The sequence below is a fragment of the Adelges cooleyi genome, unplaced genomic scaffold (genome assembly GCF_023614345.1).
Source record: "Adelges cooleyi isolate 19-005CV unplaced genomic scaffold, UGA_ACOO_1.1 ACOO_flye_CR_arks_rails_tigmint_CR_PRNA_591, whole genome shotgun sequence".
In the NCBI taxonomy this organism is placed as follows: Eukaryota; Metazoa; Arthropoda; class Insecta; order Hemiptera; family Adelgidae; genus Adelges; species Adelges cooleyi.
The window spans coordinates 11,208-35,356 of record NW_026096287.1 but is presented as its reverse complement, the minus strand read 5'-3'; the positions used below and the strand labels follow the sequence as shown (position 1 = coordinate 35,356).

General features: G+C 28.3%; 2 protein-coding genes across 8 annotated transcripts; both read left to right on the top strand.

Annotated features, from left to right (window-relative positions):
* The first annotated feature begins 4,792 nt into the window (after nucleotides 1–4,792).
* LOC126844005 (uncharacterized) lies at nucleotides 4,793–6,890 on the top strand. Its single transcript, XM_050581848.1, has 5 exons — nucleotides 4,793–4,848; nucleotides 5,307–5,368; nucleotides 5,567–5,717; nucleotides 6,587–6,648; nucleotides 6,798–6,890. Exons 2-5 carry the CDS (start codon nucleotides 5,348–5,350, stop codon nucleotides 6,888–6,890), a joined length of 327 nt encoding a protein of 108 aa, XP_050437805.1. The 5' UTR covers nucleotides 4,793–4,848; nucleotides 5,307–5,347.
* Nucleotides 6,891–8,133: 1,243 nt separating this feature from the next.
* Nucleotides 8,134–15,250, top strand: LOC126844004 (uncharacterized). Of its 7 annotated transcripts, XM_050581840.1 has the most exons (7): nucleotides 8,134–8,194; nucleotides 8,320–8,527; nucleotides 8,753–8,860; nucleotides 14,296–14,340; nucleotides 14,568–14,612; nucleotides 14,840–14,884; nucleotides 15,073–15,250. In XM_050581840.1, exons 1-7 carry the CDS (start codon nucleotides 8,141–8,143, stop codon nucleotides 15,105–15,107), a joined length of 540 nt encoding a protein of 179 aa, XP_050437797.1. In that variant the 5' UTR covers nucleotides 8,134–8,140; the 3' UTR covers nucleotides 15,108–15,250. The 7 variants fall into 7 exon arrangements, with proteins under 7 accessions (XP_050437797.1, XP_050437800.1, XP_050437798.1 ...); XM_050581843.1 differs by lacking the exon at nucleotides 14,296–14,340; XM_050581841.1 differs by lacking the exon at nucleotides 14,568–14,612.
* Nucleotides 15,251–24,149: the final 8,899 nt, after the last annotated feature.

Genomic DNA, 24,149 nt, shown 5'->3' with positions numbered 1-24,149 from the left:
ATTTAAAATCTATTTTTAACGTCTCGGCTTTTTTAGCTACACCTCAGGGCTCTATTCCAATCACGAGAAAACTTTCCAATGGATTATCATTTTCGGTTAGTTTTTTTTTCTCCTTCATATAATATTATACAGAAAAAGCCGTTTAGTACACATCATATGTGGTAGTCGCCTGCCAAGTATTTTTATAAGGAATAGATGTGTTATGTACATAATTTTAAATAATAACTTAATCAAACGTTTTGTATAATAAATTATGTTAAAATATACCTCCAATAAGTAACCCCAATCCGGGCCTCCAAAATGGTAGTTGCGGCACTATACATTAACATTTTCTTATAAGGCGGTTGTGTAAACAAGTAATACACTATTTGGATCAAACCGCAAAACAACTAGTGTTTTTATGATTCATCGTAGGCCGAGCCACGATTATTTATTTTAAAACTGTAAATTGTAAATCTTTGTGAAAATCTGAACTAAAATAGGCGATTCAATTTTTCATACATATTTTGTAGGCTAATGTTTGTTTTTGTTGTTTTTTTATTCTGGTAACACCAGTAAAATACCAAACTACTGTTCAATGATATTATGATTAAATAATGCTTCATTCGTTTTGAAATATATTTAAAAAACAAATTTTTAACTACAGGTAAAATAAAATCAAACATTTCTAAATTGGGTAAGAATGCCGGTGTAACCATATGAAAAAAACCTAATACGATTAATTAAACGTTCAAAATAATAATACAATTATGGAATGGATTTGAAAAATAAAAACATTTTTCTATAAAACATTTAGTTTGCAAAAAGCTAAAAAAACATGTTGTTATATGACGTTTGTGTAAATAGGTTTTTGGTACAATTTTTGTGCTTGCCAAATGGCAAAACAACTTCTGTTCTTTTGTTATAGTTTTAAATTTTCAACCTATTTTGAACAAACAAAATACATACGCGTTTATTAAATTTTACACTGAAATCGCTAAAACAGCAGCCATTAAAACGAATAAGAATCATTTAAGTTTTAAGCTCGTGTATACCACTATTCAATTGACTTACGCATTATAAAAATATCATAATGAATATTACATTTTTTATTATTTTTTCATACATGTTTCTATATTTTTGTTCTGCAGTATTTGTAAATCTTTCTGATGCGGTAATTTTAAATTTGTTACTACCCAAATATATCTCATGAAAAAAAAAATCAAGTTTATTTAATAAACCTAAATTGAGACAAAATTATTTGTATAATAGTAGTATTCACATTGTGTATTAAAAAAATAATATTATCTGGTTTTACGTTGTTATCAATAACTTGAACAAAATATTTGATAGCAAATTTTATCTAAATACATAATAAATAAAAAAAAATAATAATAATTAAATACTCTATAAGCCTAGTGAATAATATACAGGGAAGTAGTAAAAATTTAAGTCACATTATTTCTGTAATAATGGTAATGACATTGTGTATTCAAAAAAAAATGTAATGATTTTAGCAAATGGACGAAATTTTTGATGGCGCCCGTGAATATTTGGTTAGAAAAATGCAAGATCTTTCAGAAAGCGACGTTGAAAATGTTTACAAGTCTGACATAGTGGCTTACCTAACAGGACATTTACATGAAGACAAACTAGGTTACATAGACCCTGTAAGAATAGATGATTTAACAGAACGTTTGCCGTCGGGTACGATAAATGATATTAATTAATTCATTAAAAAATATTGTAAAATATATTAGTGAAATTTGAATAACTAATAATCACTTGGATATTTTACATAAATTATTGTTGGTAGGTATTGTGCTTTTTGTACAACATTTCTGAAGAGTACTTATAATATTATGGAGAAATAGTTTGTTAAATTTTAACATGAATATTTTTAAAATTATTTTTAGATATTCCTATGTCAAAAAAGGAATTTAAAAAAATTATGAATAATCACAGATTTTCTAATAAGGTAAATATTATTTTTTCCTATCTTTATATATAACTCATTAAAAAAAAAAGTTTAAGTTTTAACCTTATTTGAGACAAAAGTATTTCTATACTTGTAGTAATCACATTGTTTATTAAAAAATAATATCTAATTTAACCTTATTAGCAATAACTTGAACAAAATATTTGTTAACAAATTTAATTGAAATACATAAAACAATATAAAAAATTGTAATTAATAATAAATACTCTATAAACCTAGTGAATAATATGAAGGGAAGTGGTAATAATTTGTAACACATTACTCCTCTAATAATGTAATACTCAAATTATGTATTAAAAAAAAAATGTAATGATTTTAGCAATTTTTCAAAATTTATAAAGCAGTACAAAAAGATGCTGCCGAGGAATATATACGATTTTTCTTAATTGAAAAAAGCATTAGATTGAATCATGAACTACCTGAACAGGAAAACGATTTTACAATTTACAAATTGCCGGGTTAGTTGAATAATAACAATTGGGTAAAATATATATTATCGCCTAAGAACCACCATGGCCTATCGAAAAAAAAATTGAAATTGTATTTTATAAGCCAATGTTTTTGTGTTATCAAGCCGCGTGAGACAGTGTTATTAGTCTAAATGTTTGACACCAAGAGGTTGCTGTGAACAATCAAATGTCGTTAGGGCCTTCATAGAACCGTATGTTATCGTAATATTTGTTTTGTCCCTCCTTAAAAGTTGAAAAAACTGAGATAGGCCATGTGATGGCTCTTAGGCGACGATACGTAAATAACTAATCATCACATTCATGTTTAACATATATTGTTATCGGTATGTAGTGTGTTTTTTTACAACATTTCTGAGGAGTACTAATTATAGTATTTTGCAGAAATCGTCTGTAAAGATAATGAGAAAGACCAAGTTATAAAAATATAAAACGCTTTTATCTTGTTTTCTTTGGGCTAATTAAAATTAATATTGAAATATTAACTTTACGACATTCCCATGAACTTTTTCGAAACACGATTTTATAATGTTTAAAAACTAAAAAAGCGAAAAAACATAATTATTGTTTTTGGATGGCTTTTAAATAATACCCGTTAAGCCCGTTATAAAAACGCAATAATAATAAATACTACCTGTAAATTCGTTCCAGCATAGTTACACTTTTATAATGGTTTCTAGGTATGCCTATGCTAAGAGAAGACTTAAAAAAATCACTAAAAATAATTACACTTGCAGAATCGGTAATAATACATTTTTTTTATCTAATAATATAATTATTTGTATTCAATTGTGTGGTGTAGGTACGTAGATAACATAACTTACAGTGTAAAACAAAATAAAATCAAATATTAAACTAAAAGTTAGAGTTTGTAGTATTTGCAACCTCCTTTAACCTAATAGCTTGTGGTGGAGAGTTTGATAGAAATCGCATACATATAAAAAAATTATACAATAATTACAATATCACCTAAATTGATATGTTTCAAATACAATTTGAAATGTTTTATATCTTAAAAATCAAGTATATTAGTTTTAAGAATCCTACATAAAACTATTGCTACAGGAATAGAACTTTTTGCTTTAAAATGTTCTTTAAACTTAGGAATATTTATAATAATATTATCTTTGTATCTAGTACAGTACTCATGCGATATGTTTAATATTGTATTATGCCAGCATTTATATTGTATTTTATACAAAACGATTAAAATATTTTGGTAATATAAAGCCTTAATGTTATTTACTTATACTCATGATATACATAACTATTGCTAGTATACTTTAGTTTATTTAATAAATATTTAATAAGAGTATTTACAGTTATTTTTACCTAGATATTGTTACGGTACATTGCGGTGCCATCGTTACAGTATTTAAGTTTATTTAAACATTTTAGGGAAATACAATTTGTAGACGGTATATTATTACTGTTTGGTGAATTAACGAGCATTTTATAAATCAGATTAATTTTTCTTGAGTTTATGTTAAAATAAATATAATATTTCGATTCGTCTATTGATTGAATTGTAGTAGATTGTTATTAAACCAGGATTTCATTTCATTTATAATGATATTTGAATCTAAGAATAGTGAATCAATTATTTTATCCTTGATCAAAAAAGCAGCATAAAAAAATGTGTTTTGCATTTAAATCAAAATTCAACAGTCTGTTATAAAAAGAAAGGTCCTAAAACCGGACCTTGTGGCACACCACATTGTATCTCTAATGGCATACTTAAAGAACTAATAATTAGAACTATTTTTTCTATAATGTTATTGTACAATATGATCTCAATGTTTCAATTTTTTTTAAATATAGTTTTTTTGATAGCAACTTTTGTAACTTAAACGGTAACGCATACACTTTAGTAACTTTTTAAATTGAGATTAATGTACCAAAAGTTTTGACTGGTTGATAACTAGTTTTGAAAAACTATTTATGTTATGAGAGTTTAAAAGTTAGGATAGGAGGGAAAGTGCAGTTGGGAAGTGCTCGTAGATATAAATAATACGATACTAAAACTTTCCTCCTGCCCTAAACATAAAACTTCAATAACTTCAAAAATAGTCAACCAAAACTGGTTATCGACCAGTCAAAATGTTTAGTTCATTATTCTCAAATGCTTACAGTTTGTTAACATCTGTCATTTTAATATTTTTAACCATGCGCATAAAATCGTTTTTCACTCAAGTGATTTTAATTTTGAATAATTGTAATACTAGTGTTCACATTGGCCATTAAAAAAAAAATGATTTTAGCAATTGGACAATATTTGTGATGTGGTCCTAGACGAAGATGTTGGCAAGGAATCAGTAAAATATTTTTTAACTGGGAAAATCGTGAGAGTAGAACATGAACTACCTGAACAGGAAATCCAGTTTATAACTGCAAAAATTCCGAGTACGTTATATAATTAAAATTATTAGATATTGTAAAATGTACCTATATGTTAAATGTGACTATTATTACTTTGTCTATTTACAAAAAAATATTATCGATAGGTAGAGCGTAGTTTCTAACATTTCTGAGGAGTGCTTATAATATTGTGCAGAAATAGCCAGTAATGATAGTTAGGAAAAACACGTTATAAACATATATGCAATGCTTTTATCTTAATTTTCCACAAATTATGTTACAAAACGTTCGCCGTAAAATGTTTTCTAAACACGATTTTAGACTACTTAAGAAATAAACAAGAGGTCAATTAAAATTATGGTTTTAGATGGCTTCTAATAATATCCGTTATGGTCAAATTTTGTACACAAAAACACAATAATAATAAATGCAACCGGTTAATTCGTTACAGCATAATTTAGTTTGGTAAATTTTAATATAAACTCTTTTATAATGATTTCTAGATACTACTACGCCAGAAAAAAAATTTAAAAAATCACTAAAAATGTTAACATTGACTGACGAGGTAATTATGTAATTTTTTAATATCCCAATATATGGCAAAAAATTATATAATAATTCAATACTCTATAAACCTAGTAAATCATTTTCTAGTAATAATTCGATACTAGTGAATATACTAGTGATAATAATTCGAGATACATTATTTTAAAAATAGTAGTATTCATAATGTGTATTAACAATAAAAATGTAATGATTTTAGCAATTTGAAGTACTTTATGATCTAGTAGAAGACGATGAAAATGGATTTGTTACCAGGCGTACAGTAGAACGCTACTTAAGGAAGAAAAACAGTGGATTGAAGCATAAGCTATCTACATCGGATATCATATATATTTTTAGAAAATTAAATCGTATGTTGAATAATAATAATTTAGTAAAACACATTTTGCATAAATTATAATATTATGCAGAAATCGTCAGTAAACAGATGATAAAAAAGTTTTTCAGCCGAGTCTGCGACCTCGAAAGAGCATTTTCATGTCTCGTTGAAGTACCGAATAAATATAGATTAGTTGTGGAATTATAATAAAAAAAAAAAATACATGGAGTTTTCAGTTACAGCATAAGCCAAGGAGATTAAAAAATTATGTACAATTATGTTTCTGGCTAAAATTGTAGTGTTTATTATCTGGCCAAAAGTAACTTAACATAGTTTAATATATAGAGAATTAAACCGTTTTGAATTTATTATTTAGTTCTAATTTGAACGTTGAACGTACAACATATCTCTTATCTCTCATCTTCTATATCTTACCCCTATCCCCCACCCACTATCTCCCGTTCCTATCACTCACCCCTATCCCCTATCCCTATCTTATATCTCATATCAGATAACAGCGTAACACTTTTTTCGGTTATGTGTCAGAGCTAAGACATGAAAATGTCAATAGATAATTAGGAAGAATATGTTATACAAATATAATCCGCTTTTATCTTGTTTTCTTTAGACGAATTGTAATTAATATTTAAATATTCATTTGACGACTTTCCCATAAATTTTTTTTTAGACAAGATTATAGATTATTTAAAATTTAAACAAGTGTACAAACAAAACTAATGGTATTATTTGGCTTTTAATAATACCTGTTATGACTAAATATCGTAGTTCGTACATAAAAACAATAAAAGCAATAATGATAAATGTAACCTGTTAATTCGTTACATAATAATTATATAGTTTGGTAAATTTTAACATGAATATTTTTTAAATGAATTCTAGAATCTTGTTATTCAAAAGACAGATATATAAACTTAATGGATAGACCACATTTAACTTATTCGGTAAATATGAATTTTTTCTATTTAAATATATAACTCATTAAAATATTAATAAATTTTGTTTAATAAACCTAATTTGATACAAAAGTATTTCTATAATAGTAGCAGAAACATTGTGTATTAAAAAAAAAAAAAAAATGTAATGATTTTAGTATTTAGAAGAAACGTTTTATATGACACCAAAAAGCGATGTACATGAAATGTTGTCGGGTACGTGTATTGTAAAATTATCTTTAGCATTATAGTTTCTAAGAGCCGTCAATTCAGTTAACACATTTTTAAATTTATTAAGAGCACTATCACAATTTTTATCCCAAGTCCACACAATATGTTTTCTCAGTAGACCTCTTAATGATTCAACTAATTCAGATATATTAGGTATAAAAATTCTTAGATAGTTAACCATTCCTGAAAGACGATTGGAGTTGCTTAACATGTTGTGGTATTTTTAATTAAACAATATATTTAACTCTTTCTTAATCAGGTTCTATTCCTTTCACACTAAATATCATACCTAAAAATCTCACTTCCATTTTTTGATATTGCAATTTTTTAAGATTAAAATTAATATTTAACTTCCTCGCCTGTTCTACTACCGGTTTTAATGTCTCATCATGTTCCTGTTGTGTTTCCCCACTCTCAAGTATGTCATCAAAATATACACAAACATTACTAATACAACCAAAATATTTTTATGTTAATTGTTGGAACACTTCCGGGGCATTAGCTAGGCCAAAAGGTAATCTTTTGAACTGATATGAGGCAAACGGTGTGCTAAAAGCACAATATTTTTTAGACTCACTCTCTAGCTCACTCTGATAAAATCCGTCTTTGAGATCACATAGTGTAAAATACTTCTTGTTTTCTCATAAAAAACTTATAATGCTCCATTACTTCGTTTCGTTTTGGTGTACAGTATTCTTTTAATTTATTGAAAATGATTTCAACCGTTTCACTCTTTGGCTTCACGTTAAATGTTCTGTATATTTTAACGCCCTCGCTGCCAATTAAGTACAACAAGCGTGCCACTTGCACTTTTTGAGGCTTTTGCGTTGTCTCTGTGGCTTCGAAGAATACCAGGACTTCTTCCTTGAATAATTTGTAATTTTCAGCCACATTGCCAGTTAATTTCAAACATTCTGGTTTATTAATTTCCATAATTAACACTTTATTTCACACGTGCACTTTTTTTTTTTATCTTATTTCATCGTGTAAAAATTAATTAGTTTGCGACTGCGCCATGTTTTAATATATTGTTAGTACATAGAACAATATGTATTATGTCTAAACGACTTCACTATTATTTAATTTAAGATTTTAATTAAAGAAATTACACACAAGTCATGTCATAATTTTATATTAAACAAAAACACAAGACAGTGCCTTTTTTGTGATAATGATAATAGTACTGATAAAATTGACAACACTGTTAATTCGTTACAGCATAACTTAGTTTTTAATTTAAACACTATTATAATGATTTCTAGGTATTCCTATGACAATAAGAGAATTTAAAAGTGCACTAAAACTTCAAGAGTTTACTGATGCGGTAATTATGAATTTTTTTAATATCTAAATAGATCTATTGAACAATATACTAGTAATAATTTGAGACACTTATTTCTGTTATAATAGTGATCACATTGTGTATTAAAAAAAATGTAATGATTTTAGCAATTGGACCGCATTTATTATGGTACCACGGGTGATGACGGAGTTAATAAGGCTGAATTAAAAGCTCTCCGTAGTGAATACTGTAATGTATTATCTGGATGTGATAAAGTGGACAGATATCTCATAAAGTGCTACTTGACCGACAACTTACTCAAATATGGATTAACCGAAAACACTTTGTATAGTTTCTATGAAAAATTGCCGCCAAGTACGAAAAATAATAACAATTCAGTAAAAGATATTGTAACATATATATGTGAAATGTAAAGAACTAATAATCACATCGATGTTTTGTGTAAATTATTATCGATAGGTAGTTTTTTTTTTTTTTTGCAACTTATAACGCGATGATAATAATTGTAATCAATCAACTCGTTAGAAAGTAATATAGTTTGGTAAATTTTAATGTGAATACTTTTATAATTATTTCTAGGTAAATATGTTATGTCAAAAAAGGATTTTAAAAAAAAAGCGAAAGATATACAGTGGGACGTAGATATGTATTTGTGTAGATTTGCCAATGTCAATTTGCCGCTTCTAGGCAAGTAATTTTTTGTGTCTTTATAACATATTGTTTTAGGTTATAGCTTTTACACGCTTTTCATTACCTTGCTAACACATACGTGCATTTGTACGAGTATTTTTCAAATCTTGCAAAATTAATTTAACCCACTTGCCGATGCCGTAGAGGCCTGAAACTTGGCACAAACAGCCATCTCTGATGACAATACAATATCCTGTAATAATATTGGGGCCATTTCACTAAAATTTCATGTGTTTTCAAATCTTCCAAAATTAATTTTGGATTTAGTAATCTACCCACAACTATTAAGTACTTTTAATAGGACTAAAAAGTAAAATATAAAATATAAAAAAAAACTTTTTTAAAAACATGCTTTTCTAAAAAAGTATTAAAACAAGTGTACTAAAAGATAAAAAAATAATTGTAGTACAAAAACCATTTACCAATCAACTGTAGCACATTTTATTTAAAATATCAATTACTTTGAAAACAACCGAAAATGAACTAAAATTTTAAATAATGTTAAACATCTTTAATTTTTGGTTAAAAAGAAAAGCGATTACGTTTTTACCCCTTCTAGTGGGAAGGTCTTTTGATATTTTATTAGCTTGCAATTTTTAATCGATAGCACGTCATTATCTAAAGAATATACCAAACAAATTCAGAACCAACGTTAAAAAAATCATAGCATGTTGAACAAAAAAATAAATTATTGTAAATACATTATTTCTTTTCGACTCAAGCATTTTGTGGTACAGCTGGCGTGTCTTGAATAAAAACTAATTTGGGCGCATTAAATACAAATCAAATTTCAAAGAGCATTGGTTAAATTGAGTTTTGAAATTCCGAGAGGCAGAAGCCTCTTATAGGTCTAAAGTTGTAGTACATAAGCAGAGAAATATTTAGCCCGTGTATTGTTCAAATAATAACATGTTCTCATATAAAACTAAAAAATATGAAGGTTACCTAAATACGAACTTATTTGTTTTAATCGACGTTTATTGTAATTATAAAAAACAACGTAATTTTTAGATTCGTATTTTATTCAATTCCTGGCTATTATCAAACAAAACGTCTTTTCAGCCAAAACTCAAAATTAAAGTACTTTTAAATAATAATTTACCTGGTTGTTGTTTATTTATGGCACTGGTGTCCATTGCTAAAGTATTATTTCATCAATAATAAAAACTATGCGATTATGAACGGTTTTTTATACAATTTTAGAAAAACTAAATCTTTAAACAAACAAATCACTATAAAAATGCTTACTTATATAGTTTAATAGTTTCATATTTTGTTAAGAGGGCGTCGCACCGGTGGTTTTCAGTGGTAATAACATGTTTAAGCAGACTGAATATAACTTTGGTTTTAGAGTAAAAGCGTCCATTATAAAATTAAAAGAAAATAATATTCCGTAGGGCAAGACGGTGCGTTTTATTATAAAAAATAATTTTTTGAAAAGTTACAGTCATTTAAAAATGTTAAAAAAGGTCGTTATTTCTAATCTATGTATTGTGCGTTATACTTGGAATAATGAAAAAATGCACCGTCTTACTCTCCGGAATATTGTTCTCTTTTAGTTTTATAATGGGTGCTTTTAATCTAAAATCAAAATTAAGCAAGTTATTTTCAGTCTGCTTAAACATGTAGAGATGAAAAAACATTTTTTAATCACTTTCAAGGATGCTGTGATAGTCCAAATAATAAATTAACTACCAAAATAGAGTCCTAGTTATTGAACCAATAATTACACGTCACAGTTTAATCTTTAAATTAAGATTTTGTAAAAGATTGCCTATACTTTACTCCTTAAAAATGGGCGGTGCGACGCCCTCTTAATATTCTTTATCAATATGTACAATAATAATTTTAAATATTAAATAATAAACATTTATTAAAAATATATTTTAGGCTTAAATACTTGAACTTAAACGTAAGAAATAAAATCACTTTATTTCTAAATTTAGAAAGATAAAAAAGGATTATGATTCCACCCATTCCGGTGGGAAAAGGCTTATGATATTTTATTAGTTAGTAAATGTTTATCGATAGTAAATTATCCAAATATTAAACCATACAAATTTATCTTTATTAGTCCGTAGAAATATTTGTTTGCCGACAGGATACTTGCTGCTACTTACAGTTTCATTTTTTTCGGTCAATACTGAACCTAGGCTTTTAAATTGTTTTACTCGATTGAATTCGTGGTTACCCACTCTTAAGGAAGGATAAATTCCCCAACACCGTGTATTCTGTTTGGACTTCATTTATGTGCAAACCAACTTCCTTCGCTGCTCCTCCAATCGGTCCAATAGTGTTCATAGGCCATCGTGTGATTTATCCACGAGGACCAAATCGTCTGCATATGCCAACAATGCCACGGATGACTCTTGTATTGACACACTATCTTGAGGTCCGATATGAGTTTCCCTCATAACTTTTTCTAATACTAGGTTAAATAGAACAGGTGACATAGAGTCCCCCGTCTTAGGTCTGATTTCACTGTTTTTGGGTTTCAGCCTCTACCACTTTTAATTTAACGAATGTTTCCATAATGCTTGTCTCGACTAGCTTTACTAATTTTTATGGGAAGTTTTACTTTCTAAGAATATTTATCAAGCTTTTGCGATGGATACTATCGTATACCTTTTCGAAGTCGATAATAAGCACATGAACTTCCTCCCATGTCTTTTGGAATAGTTGTCTGAGAATACATATTTGGTCCACCGTAGATCTTCCTGGTCTAAAGCCTCCTTGATAATCGTCAATAATTTGCTCTAAATTTGTTTTTATCCTTGACACAATACAGTTCGCGAAAACTGTATACATAAAGAAGGGCAATCCCGCGATAGTTATTGCACTCCTATCTGTCCCCCTTCTTATGAACTGGACACATTAATGCTATTTTCCAATCTCTCGGTAACTTTTAGGTTGTCCATATTCGGTTAATCAGTTTCCAGAGCCTAAACGTCATTTATTCTCCCCCTATTTTTAAGAGTTCCGCATGGATTTGATCCTCGCCAGGTGATTTATGATTTTTTAAAGTATATATTTGGAATCTTATCTCCTCCAGCGATAATTCTAAGCTTTCTTGTTCTTCTCTAGTTTCTAAGTTAATGCTAAAAACTTCGTCTGGTTCTTCGCAGTTAAGCAGATTGTCAAAATAATCTCCCCACTTTTTGGCTAATTCTTAATTTTTGGTTATGCATCGTTATCCTTTAGGAACCTTCCCCTCTTCTTGTACCCATCCGTAAGATCATTTATACGTACATATAGCATTATCTATTATATTTCGGACATAATTCCGCTTTTCACTTCTTAAGATATTATTTGTTTCCCTTGGACGAGTTTTGTACCTTGCACATAAATCTTCGTTACTTTTATCGTTTAACCCCTTCTGTCTTGCCAACTTTCTTTTCTGCAACGCTTCCATGCAAATTCTGTTGGACCAAGGCTTACATTTTTTATTTTTTGGTTCTTAAGTCTTGTTAGCTGCGTTGCTTATAACTTCTCTAAATTTTTCCCAATTCTCATCAACATTTCCATCGACCATTATTTATTTACTTTATAGAGCGTCCTTGATACTATTTTCAAATTCTTTGCCTATATCTTGTTTTTCCAACTTGTCTATGTCAAGCCTCCTTAAAGTTTACTGGGTTGTGTTTACTAAGTTATTTGAGTTTCACCCTTATCTATATATATAGTAGTAAGTGATCAGAACCTATGTCTGCTCCGTGCAATGTTCTTACATGTTTTTATTTAATCTAGAGTTTACTAGTACAGGATATATTTAACTGTGTAAATTATTGACTCGTGTATAGCAAACCGGTCCCTAATTTGTAAGGATGTTCACATTTCTCATTAAAAATGGTAGTTTGGAATACTTAAGTTGTCCCACCTTATTTATTGTAAGGCCACACACGTCATCTTATATTTTTCTACTGCTATTAGCAAATACAAAGTTTCTCCTGGTTTGTACAAAGACTTTTTGTTCCATGTACGACAAAATAATTCCGATTTTCAGTTTCCTTTTTTTCCCCCGTAAAATCTATCCTGAGGCTAATTGTTTGAATCCTGAACATGACTTGTTTTATATGATTGGGTTATTAGCCCAACGCATAACCCACAACCTGGAGGACCAGACTACCCCAACCGACTAAGATCAGGGTAGGACTACTGCAATGCATCTAAGTGCATTGGGCAACTGTGGGTTCCACTTTCCCTACGCCAATTATTGGGGTTCGCGGGCTTGTCACACACGTTACCAATTAAGGTACCCATTCGCGAAAGTTATTTTAGCACAGTCAATAGTATCATGAACATTGTTTTCGATATGTTTCGTGTGTATTATGATTTCAGTAGCATCAGTACTTTTAGCACACTCAATAGTATCTTGAATATTATTTTTGACGATTTCAGTATGTACTATGGGTTAGGTTTTTGAGCTTTATTTCAAGATCAATTTTTTCCAATGATATTTTTTTGTCGTTGTCCAAAAGTATAGATATCTACACTTTTAAAATTTTATAGAATTTCCTTAGGTTGGTTAGGTTAGAATAGGTAATCAATTTCGCTTTGTAGATTATCAAGCGATCTCACCCAAATTTAATGACTTCAATTTACGGTTGATGAACGGCTAAAATATTACGCCCCGTATATTAAAATAACAGAGTGGAGATTTTAACGTCAACTTCAGTACAGAAGGAGAGAGTCTTATTAACTTTCTGAAATATACTTTTAACCTTTAAATAAACTCAGATAGATGAGTGAGTACTACACAATCAAGCACAGTATAGATGCAGTATTCCAGCGGAGCTTAGACAACATACAGTCTCGTGTTTATGTATCTTATTATAGTTACCATAAACCAATAATATCAACAATACAAAAAATAATAATTGTTTCTCTATAAAGTTCTCGCACATGATAAGTTCAACTCTTTTTTAAAATTGTATTTTATGTAGAACCCGAAATAAGATGTTTACATAAAACTATTGTGAGTATTTTCGCGGCTCACTCGGTTTTTTTTTGCTCTCTGTGAAGTTTTTGGGGTGTAGTATTTTTTGTTCCAACTCGGAACGTCCTACGTGCATTACAAAACTCTCTGGAGCTAATGAATGATTCGTCCTATTTACAGTTTTCTAGGGTGAACTAAGAAAAAAAGTCCTATCTGGTCGTTCCAAGCAAAAAGAAGATAGAATATTTATAATAAGCACGGCAGTTTAGGTATTAATGTTATTTTTTTTTTCATTTTCAAATTTGCATTTTAATAGTTAGGAAAAAAATTACCAACATTTTCTATTTAAGCAAGGTTTAGCTAATTAAAGCGTTGAAAATATCAATATTTTGTGGTAATAAATAATTAAGTCGTAAAAGGATTTTAATCAGAATCCTTGTATAAGGTTAAAACAAATAATATAAAAACTAATAATTTCTTTTTTTATTATGTTTAGTTTCTGGTAAAGAAAATAAATTGAAGGATGAAAACCACAATAAGAGTAAGTGATGTATTTTAACTCAAGATATATAATTTTTTAATTTATGGATTTATATTTCAAATCTATAAATCACTATTGTCCCCGAACCACAAAACTTTTGAAAAAAATCTCCACTTTAGTCAACAAAAGATATTTTGGTCGTAGAAAAGATACTATAATCCGAATTAATTTATAAGGTTAAAACAAAGAATATAAAAACTAATAATTTCTTTTTTTATTATGTTTAGTTTCTGGTAAAGAAAATAAATTGAAGGATGAAAACCACAATAAGAGTAAGTGATGTATTTTAACTCAAGATATATAATTTTTTAATTTATGGATTTATATTTCAAATCTATAAATCACTATTGTCCCCGAACCACAAAACTTTTGAAAAAAATCTCCACTTTAGTCAACAAAAGATATTTTGGTCGTAGAAAAGATAATATAATCCGAATTAATTTATAAGGTTAAAACAAAGAATATAAAAACTAATAATTTCTTTTTTTATTATGTTTAGTTTCTGGTAAAGAAAATAAATTGAAGGATGAAAACCACAATAAGAGTAAGTGATATATCTTAACTCAAGATATATAAATTTTTAATTCATGGTTTTATATTTCAAATCTATAAATCACTATTGTCCCCGAACCACAAAACTTTTGAAAAAAATCTCCACTTTAGTCAACAAAAGATTTTTTAGTCGGATTTATAATACAAAAACTAAAAATTTATTTTTTTTATTATGTTTAGAAAGCGAGAATGAAAAGGATGTTATGTCAAAATAGTAATTCAAGAGAAGGTTTCAGAGATTTTTTGTTAAGAAAATCAAATTAATGTAATATTTCTAGAGTCTATATTTTTATTAAAAGTTGTTCTATTGTTGCGATTATAAATTCAAGTTGAGTTTTCTCTTGTGATAATTTTATTTTCAAATGGAATTTTTCATTATTACTGGAATTACACAATTTTCCTAAAATAAATTATAATAATAAATGTAATACTTAAATCACAATAATTGTTAATATTACAAAATCATAATAAACTGTTAAAAAATCAAGCTGTATTATTATGAGTTTTTCTATTCCTGTAGAGTTATTTACACTGTTATACTATAGTATGAAAGTAAAACACAATTAGATTAATATAGTTAATAATATTCGTTGACGTTTGTTATGAAACCCAAAATACACAAACGACAATAGTTGTGCCGGTGTAGCACTCGCGTATGGTGGAAAATCCCCACCATATATATTTTTATAAACTGCTGTTACGTAACATGTAATATATTGTATAAATTAATCAAATGGATTTTTCACAAATTTATTCCTGTTCCACAATTATAATATACTATAGGTATTTAATATTTGATTGTTGATAAACTGAAAAAAGTGAGAAATGGACGAATTGCAGTTTAAACATTACCTAATAAGGTAAACATAATAATGTTACCATGTTACCTGACAATATTACATGTTGTAAATATGGTATTTTAAATATTACTTCTCATTTAGATAAAGATAAGGAATGTGCATTTACAACTTCATATCATCCTGATATAATTGTACCATGAGAGAGTAGCTAGAGTTTTGCTTAAATTATGAAAAAGTACATATTTGTGAAGCACATTTTAAGTCCAAATCTGAAGTTTAACCTTATGTAGTTTGCGCATGCACACTATCAATTTTTGAAATTCAAATGGGAACCCCTATATTTTTCGAAATATTCTGTTAGCATTTAATATTTTGAAGACAAAACTGTTAAAAACAGTTATTCTTACTCAACTGTTCAAATTAGTGAACTATTAATAAGCGTTTATTGCTATATTAGAGACAAATAATTTGGTTTTGTTTTGAAAAAAGGATAATATATTACCTGAACTATTATTTTAAAGAAAAAAATATACTATAAAATTGAATCAATTGCCTAAATTTTCACTTCGAAATTTGTTAGAAAAAGAACTAATTTTTTCTTTTTTGGAGACTCTATAAATTATAACGAAGCATCATATAGCTAGTGTATATCATAACGCGTATACGGAAGATATTATACGGTTCCAAACCTTACGAAACTGGTTATCGACCAGTCAACATTTTTAGTACATTATTCTCAATTTAAAAAGTTATAAAATATATATGTTACCATTTAAGTTTGAAATGTTCTTATCAAAAAAACTAAGTTGGGAGGGGGTAAAAACAAAAATAACTGGGAAAATTACATTGTATAACAACAATATGAAAAAAAAATATTTTAATTTCTTATTAAACCCTATGAGATATTGAGTGGTTCATGATAAAAATATCACCCTGTATATACGAATTTATCAGTTTCAAAAAAAAGCAACAGATATTATATTACTAGGACACATTTTATGAAAGCGATATCAAACTATCTACTTTAATATAATATACGAGTATAAAATATAAAATATACTAAACATATATTTTATACCATGTTTATTGTATAATAATATTGTTCCAGGAACGAGTTTTTAATACCGTCCCAAATGGCATAACTTAACATCAACATGTTCTTATCATCAACTTATTTTTACAAGGTCAAACTCAGTTAAGCTATCAGAATTGTTTATAGTGATAAAAAATAATGTACATTTTATGATGTTACACTTATTTTAAAATAACTGGAATTGAAATTCGTTATTAAGTTGTAGTACATAAGCAGAAAAATGTTTTGCACGTGTATTGTTCAAATAATAACCTGTTTTAATATTAAACTAAACAAATATGCAGGTTAACTAAACACGAATTTATTGGTTTGAAACGATACCAACTGATCTTATTTAATACACTATACGAATACTATTTTTTGTAGTTAAAATAATTAATGTAATTTTTAGCAAAGGACTCTTATAAATCTAAATGTGTAAAAAATAAGTAGAGAGATAACGTGCATATGTATTGTTCAAATAATAAAAAACATGTTTTGTACTGAACACAAAAAAATAATACTAACGTTTGTCGTATACAATTATATCGGTTTGAAAACAAAACAAGAATTATAATTTTGCCTGCGAATTTTATAAAAGTCATACCATATTATCTGAATTGAATATACGAATGCCTAAAAAAAGAACTCTTAATATATAAAGGGTTATACCCGTAATAGTAAAGAACCGGGTACCTGAAACGCTACATACAGAATGATTTTTTTATCATGAGCCACTCAATATCAAATTGGTTCAATGTATCCATAACATATTAAACTGAAAAATTTCGTTAATACAGTTTTTTTTTAATATCCGGAAAACTGTGTTTTTTGCAGATTTCGTATATTTTAACAAAAACACCTAAAATCTTAAATTTTCTTTATCAAATCATTACAACAATTGTATGTAGATCAATGCAGAATGATGCTATTAAGTTTTGATACTCAAGTACAATTTTTGGGTTTTAATTTGATAATTGTTTGAAAGTGATTCTATTCGAGATGACTCGTACAGTAGATTATAGGTATTATGGAATCAAAGCAACGAGGGGACGGAGAGGTCACAGGTCTACAGGAATTATTATAAATAAAAGTGAAAAATTGAATAAAATCACTTTCAAATTAACGCTTTGAAGCTTATTTGTAAATTCAGCACCTCAATTTAATTCTTTCTTACTCTGCTGGATTATACTATGCTTGGTTTTGACTGTACTGGCTTGAAAATACTAATTACTGATTTGCATCGAAGCGTTTATTCGAAAGTGATTTTATCACTTTAAGATTTAAAAATTCCTGTAAACTTGTGACCTACCGTCGCTTCTATGCCCCGTTCCCCACCATGCTCCATCCCCGCTATGCCCCGACCCCACTGTACTGGTTTTTCATATTGTTTTTATACAATGGGATCTCAATTTTTCAATTTTTTTTTTGTTTTTACCCCCTCCCGACTTAGATTTTTTGATAGCAACTTTTGAAACTTAAATAGTAACGTATATATTTTGATATTTTTTTAAGTTGAGAACTATGTACTAAAAAATTTTGGCTGGTCGATAACCAGTTTCGGGTAACTGTTTTTGAAGTTGTTGAAGTTTCTAGATTAGAGCAGGAGGAAAGGTGGAGTGTAGTATTTTTTATCTGCGCGCAATTCCCCTCCCATCCTAACTTTAAAACTCGTATAACTTAAAAACAGTTATCCGAAACTGGATGTCGACCAGTCAAAACTTTTGTACATTATTCTCAATTTAAAAAGTTAATAAAATATATACGTTACCGTTTAAGTTTCAAATGTTGCTATCAAAAAACTAAGTTGGGAGGGGGGTAAAAACAAAAAAATTCTGTAAAAATTGAGATCACATTGTATAACAACAATATGAAAAAAAAATGTAATTTCTTATTTAACCCTATGAGATATTAAGTGGTGCATGGCAAAAAATAACTCTGTATTTAGTGATATATAGTATTACCATATTTTTTATAAACCCTTGTTAAGGAAAAGAATTCCGTCGACGTCTCTGAGAAAAATGACAAAAACAATTTATACATAATATATATCCATCATCCCGTTTTGTAATAATAAAAGTAAAGAGTGGGATCCGGATAGGGCTCCCTTATAGTGTCTTTGTGGTCACGCAAGCTTGAATATGGCGAACCGACCACTGAGAGACGCAAGGCGGGAAAATAGGGGTTTATCATCAGAACCCAGAAGTATACCTACCAACTCGTCGGTCGTGTAATATTATATTGTATATGTATATAGAGTGTAATAAGAATAAAAATACATATGAAAGGTATGATTTTTTCGGGTTGCCCGGGAACTAGAGATATGATATAGGAACAAGAACCGAGCGTTACCTATACGCGTTTTGTATAGCCTGCAGTATTTTTTAAAAATATTTTTATTAATAGTTATTAAGATTGTATACACACAATAATACTTGTACCCGACTATAAAATGTTACACGCAAACAATGTAAAATAGAACAAAACTTATATATGCTGAGTTGACAAATCAGAGAGACAGATAGTGACGTACACAAGTGTTACCCTAGCTCACCCACAAACACTGCACGAAAGCGTCCAGTTCTTGTTTTTAATACCGATTGTAACAAGACCATCGCAAGACCAATCAAAATTAAAACTACACATTTTTTTTGTAAAATTTAACACTGTTTAATTTGTTAGATTTTAAAGATTTTTCATTAGTTTACATTGCTTCAGTAAATAGAATTGACAACAAGTTGATCACGTTTAAGTGATTTTGTATTATTTGGCTGGCTACACTATGGTCTTGATTAGAATAAACCAGTTTTAGAACCTTATTTGTTGTTTGTGTTGTTGATAAAAGCTCTGATATTAGATGCTATATATTAATCTGTGTGTAAGTTTAAATGTTACAGCAATAATCGTATATGTGTCAATAAACCCGATTTAGATTATTAGCTGATAATCATTTAATCACTTGAGCCCTTTTTTAATTATTTGGAAATTTTTATTTAATATAATTTTAAAAAAATGATGTAATTTCAAATTTAAATATTATTAGTCCCCTGACTTTAAGAACTAAATGTAATTACAAATAATTTGTTATGTTTCAAAATTATTATTTTAGTGTGTTCAATGATTTGTATTTTAATCGACAGTTTTATAATAACAAAACTGAATATTTTTTAATTATTTTCATAAATTATTTCAAGGTACAATTATATTTTATAGTTTTGTCTATCTGCTAAATTATCTCAACAATTTCGTATACATATCAATGTTTAGTACTACAATACACGACGATTTCACAAATCGGGCTTTAAGTTTTGAAATTCTTGTATTATTGTTTACATTTTATAGTGTAACCGTATCGAATACGTACTTTTTTTTTTATAATACATAAGGTGTTTAAAAAATTGATTATGAACTTGTTATTGTAATAAGGCCACAGCAGATGTTCTTTAAATATTTATTTTCAGACTTAAGCATGACGTACTACTAACAAATACTTAAAACACGTGTAAATAAATTTATGTAATCAACATTTTTTTTTATAAAAAATTACCAATAATTGTTAACAATGTTTTCGCGATTTTCAGCATTCCTCAGCATATTATTAAAAATACTTTTTATTAATAGTTAATAAGATTGTATGCACACAATAATACTCGTACCCGACTATAACATATTACACGCAAACAATGTAAAATAGAACAAAACACATATATGCTGAGCTGATAAATCAAAGAGACAGAAAGTGACGTACACAAATGTTACCCTAGCTCACCAACAAACATTGCACGAAAGCGTCCAGTTCTTATTTTTAATACCGATTGTAACAAGACCATCGTAGTCAGTCGTCGGTCGAGCGTTACCCCTCTACGGCCACTTGGTCAGTGGGATCGCGTTCGGTCCGACGAACATTTCTATTGTTCAGTCTTTAGCCATACTTCACTTGCGAATCAGTTTCTGGGGCAAGCACTTATGATTACTGATTATTTTCTCGCTAAACTCAACTCAGTGTCCATGTTTTATTTCATCAACTCAAACGAAATTGTTATTAATGATTTTTTTTTCTCTAAATTAATCTTTCTTATTTTCTATTTCAAACAGTCAAATAAGAGCTATCTAGATACACCACCTTGGGAAGCTATAAAACGCAGCCCTAGGAACTTTTCGACTACGCTGAGCGTGCTCAATGCTGTTGGATAACTTGCGATAGCTGAGTTATTATATTGTCCATAAGGAAAGCTTTGCGCAGTCCTCCCGGAGCGGAGTGATGGTCGGTCCTTAAGACCAGTAGCTCTGTGTGGAACCAAAGCGTGAATAACTTTGTTTATAGGCAAGGTTGTTGTGTAGTCCTCTAATATACAATTAAAAGTCTGTTATCAGGGGGATATGCAGCAGGCTAGGTATTATCACGCAAACAACTGTTTGATAAATGTAAAGTTCACACAAATATATATATATTGAGTTTAGTATCATATACAGTATTCATCACCACATTCAGTGCCCAAAAGGGACGACTGATTTAGAGTAGGCATAAGTGTATTTCTCTATAAAAAGTTGAGTAATAAATTAACTTAATCTACGCGGGATTGCTACTCCAAGATCGTCGCTGGACCAAAAACAAGGTACGTGGAAAACAACTTATAATTATATATATTAGAGTAATAGTATAATTAAAATAAATTAGAGTAGCCAATATGGATATGAGTTTAATTTGGGTTTGAAGGGTCTATAACACATATCTTTAGCCAATAGTTGTTAAAGTGTTTTGGAAAAACATTATGAAAAAGAAATGATAGATTGCATACCTTGTTAAATTATTAAATAATTAATGTATAAATTATGTCAACGTTTAGGCACTGAAAAAAATTACAAAGGAATGTTAGAAGATCCACTTTTAAAAGTGATAATAATGTTAAAAGTGGATATGAGTGGTTGTCCCTCGAAAAAGCAAACGTAACTTCACCAAAAACCATTATTATTATTTTGACAATACGGCGAAAATTAGGGTAATAAATATTAGTACAGAACAATTGTGTATGTTGGTTGAAAACTGGAAATTTGCGTCCTTATTTTATCGGTATCTTAGAAGTACTTTACTATTCTCATTCTACGAAGATAGTATAACATTCGAACAGGTTTTTACTTACTGGGTTTAATATTTAAAATATGGCTAATTTTAAAGGATTTAAAGGGTCTAAACTCTACAAGTCAGCCATTTTCGGGGTTATTTAAAAAAAAATAAATAAATTGCATAGTTAATTTATTGTACAATTTCTGTATACTACAGAAGAGATTGTTTATTAAAGTGATGTTTTTTTGAGACCTGAAATTCAGTAATTTGTAGGAAGCTTGACAATACTTTATTATTCTCATTCTGTGTTAACAGTACGTACTAGTACTGCTACTATTAATTATAACTTAAATGTATATTTGGATTTATATTTTAATTATATGTTAAATATTTATAAGTGTACGATAACTTTTGTAAATCAAAAAAAATTACAGCTGAAAAATATTTTATCCTTCTATTAAACAAAATCATTATTAAGATTACACAAAAATAATGTGATTATTAATGATGTATAGGTATGGGCCGAAGACACATATTTTTGCGTCTCGGTATGGATAGAAAATTTGTTTTTAATATTGTTATTCTTATAACTTTGTAAAGGAAAAATAATTTAACTAGGTCGATTTAAAAGATACTGTTTTGTTTTTTGTGTGTGTATATATATATAATAGTAGGATATTGGTGTGTACTTAACAAGTCACTATTTGAACAAGTATACAAAATAACACATCAAAATATATGTAGGTACCCATGTATAATTCTTATTTCAATAAATAGCACGACCTAAACCGGGTTTTCAAGATGAATTATTTAGAAAAGTAATAATAATGATAAAACATTATAATATTTTCAAAAGGTTCTAAATTATTATGAAAAATAAAATAATAAAATTAATGCCGAGACCAATAATTACAGCAATATGAACAAAAATAATATATTTTACAAAAAAAATACATTTTATATATTTATCCTATACACGATATATTTTTCTAAGACTTGTTATCGACCATTATTATTATTAATTACATATTTATTTGTTGATTTTATTGTTTTATATTATATGTTTATTAAATTAGTACATTTTTGTATGTTGTCATTCTTTATTTTCTGACGTCATTTGTATATATTTGATATTTTTATTTAGGTTATCTATTTCCCGATACGCAGTTTCCTTTGTATTAACTATTTTGTCATCACTACGTATTATTGTTTATCCGTTTACGACAGTTCACTAATTTGTATAATAGTATACAAGTTCTTCTTATGTATTATTGTCAGTACTTTAAAGTCAGTTATTGCTGTGTTAGTTAGTTTTATTATTATAATATTGCTTAACTGTACTGTATGTTTACGATTTACTATAAACAGTTTCTTAAAGTTTTTAGAAGTTTAAAAGGGTTCTTTTTATCTTTATTTTCGTCCTATATCTAAATAGTAAGCCTAGCTTATTAGACCCAATTTTAATACAATTTTCAGACCTTAATTTATGCTCAGCGGTCACGTAATTTTTCAAATCACAATACAAAGTTTTGTACATCTTGCTTTCAGACAGCAGCACAAAACAAATAGCCGACCTGATTTATTTACCGTTTAAAGAAAAAAAAAACCAGTACAGTGGGGTCGGGGCAATATGGTACTATAATGCACGCAAATTCAAACGTCCAAAAACACAAATAATACATCGAGGTAATACAAAAAAAAACCCTTGTTTTTCATAAAAAAAAAAAAATAGTGAAACTATAAAAATTGTATTTGTAAAACCCAGCCTTGTACTTTACGTAAAAATCTAAAAAATGTACAACGCTAACAGCTGTTTGCCTTTTGTTTATATTTCAAAACTTTTTTAACACAAGTTTTATTCAAAATTAAAAATGTTAGTAGAATACATTTAAAATCTAAATTAAAACTATTAGTGTGCTTATATATGTAATATCTATAGACAAAATCGCTTTCAGATAAACACTTCGAAGCGTATCTGTAGATACATATAAAATCACTGTCAATAATTTGCTTAAACTAGTATGTTTAGTATAAGGTGGATCCAATTATGGCAAAGTAATTTTCCCGCTTTGTTTTGTTTTTTCATACTCTTTTCAAATGTTACTTTTTGAGTTATACTGCGTTGATCTAAGTGTGCGAAATACTATTGTAACCTAACCTGCGCGATTGTAGACATCATATTAACGCATTAAAAAAAAGTGATACATATCACTTTTTGTTAATGCGTTTTGGCGGTAGATAATATGATAACAATTTGTTTTAACAACCCGATAGTAGGAACGGTATGTTGTTTACACAAATAACCAATGTACTGCACCAA

What these genes read in the sequence shown, in the direction of transcription:
- LOC126844005 (XM_050581848.1), top strand. Translation starts at nt 5,348, where the DNA reads ATGTTAACATTGACTGACGAG. An exon ending in TGTTAACATTGACTGACGAG is followed by an intron (nt 5,369 to 5,566) that starts GTAATTATGTAA and finishes TAATGATTTTAG; the next exon opens with CAATTTGAAGTACTTTATGA. An exon ending in TATTTTTAGAAAATTAAATC is followed by an intron (nt 5,718 to 6,586) that starts GTATGTTGAATA and finishes AATGAATTCTAG; the next exon opens with AATCTTGTTATTCAAAAGAC.
- LOC126844004 (XM_050581840.1), top strand. Translation starts at nt 8,141, where the DNA reads ATGACAATAAGAGAATTTAAAAGTGCACTAAAACTTCAAGAGTTTACT. An exon ending in TGTCAATTTGCCGCTTCTAG is followed by an intron (nt 8,861 to 14,295) that starts GCAAGTAATTTT and finishes TATTATGTTTAG; the next exon opens with TTTCTGGTAAAGAAAATAAA. An exon ending in GGATGAAAACCACAATAAGA is followed by an intron (nt 14,341 to 14,567) that starts GTAAGTGATGTA and finishes TATTATGTTTAG; the next exon opens with TTTCTGGTAAAGAAAATAAA.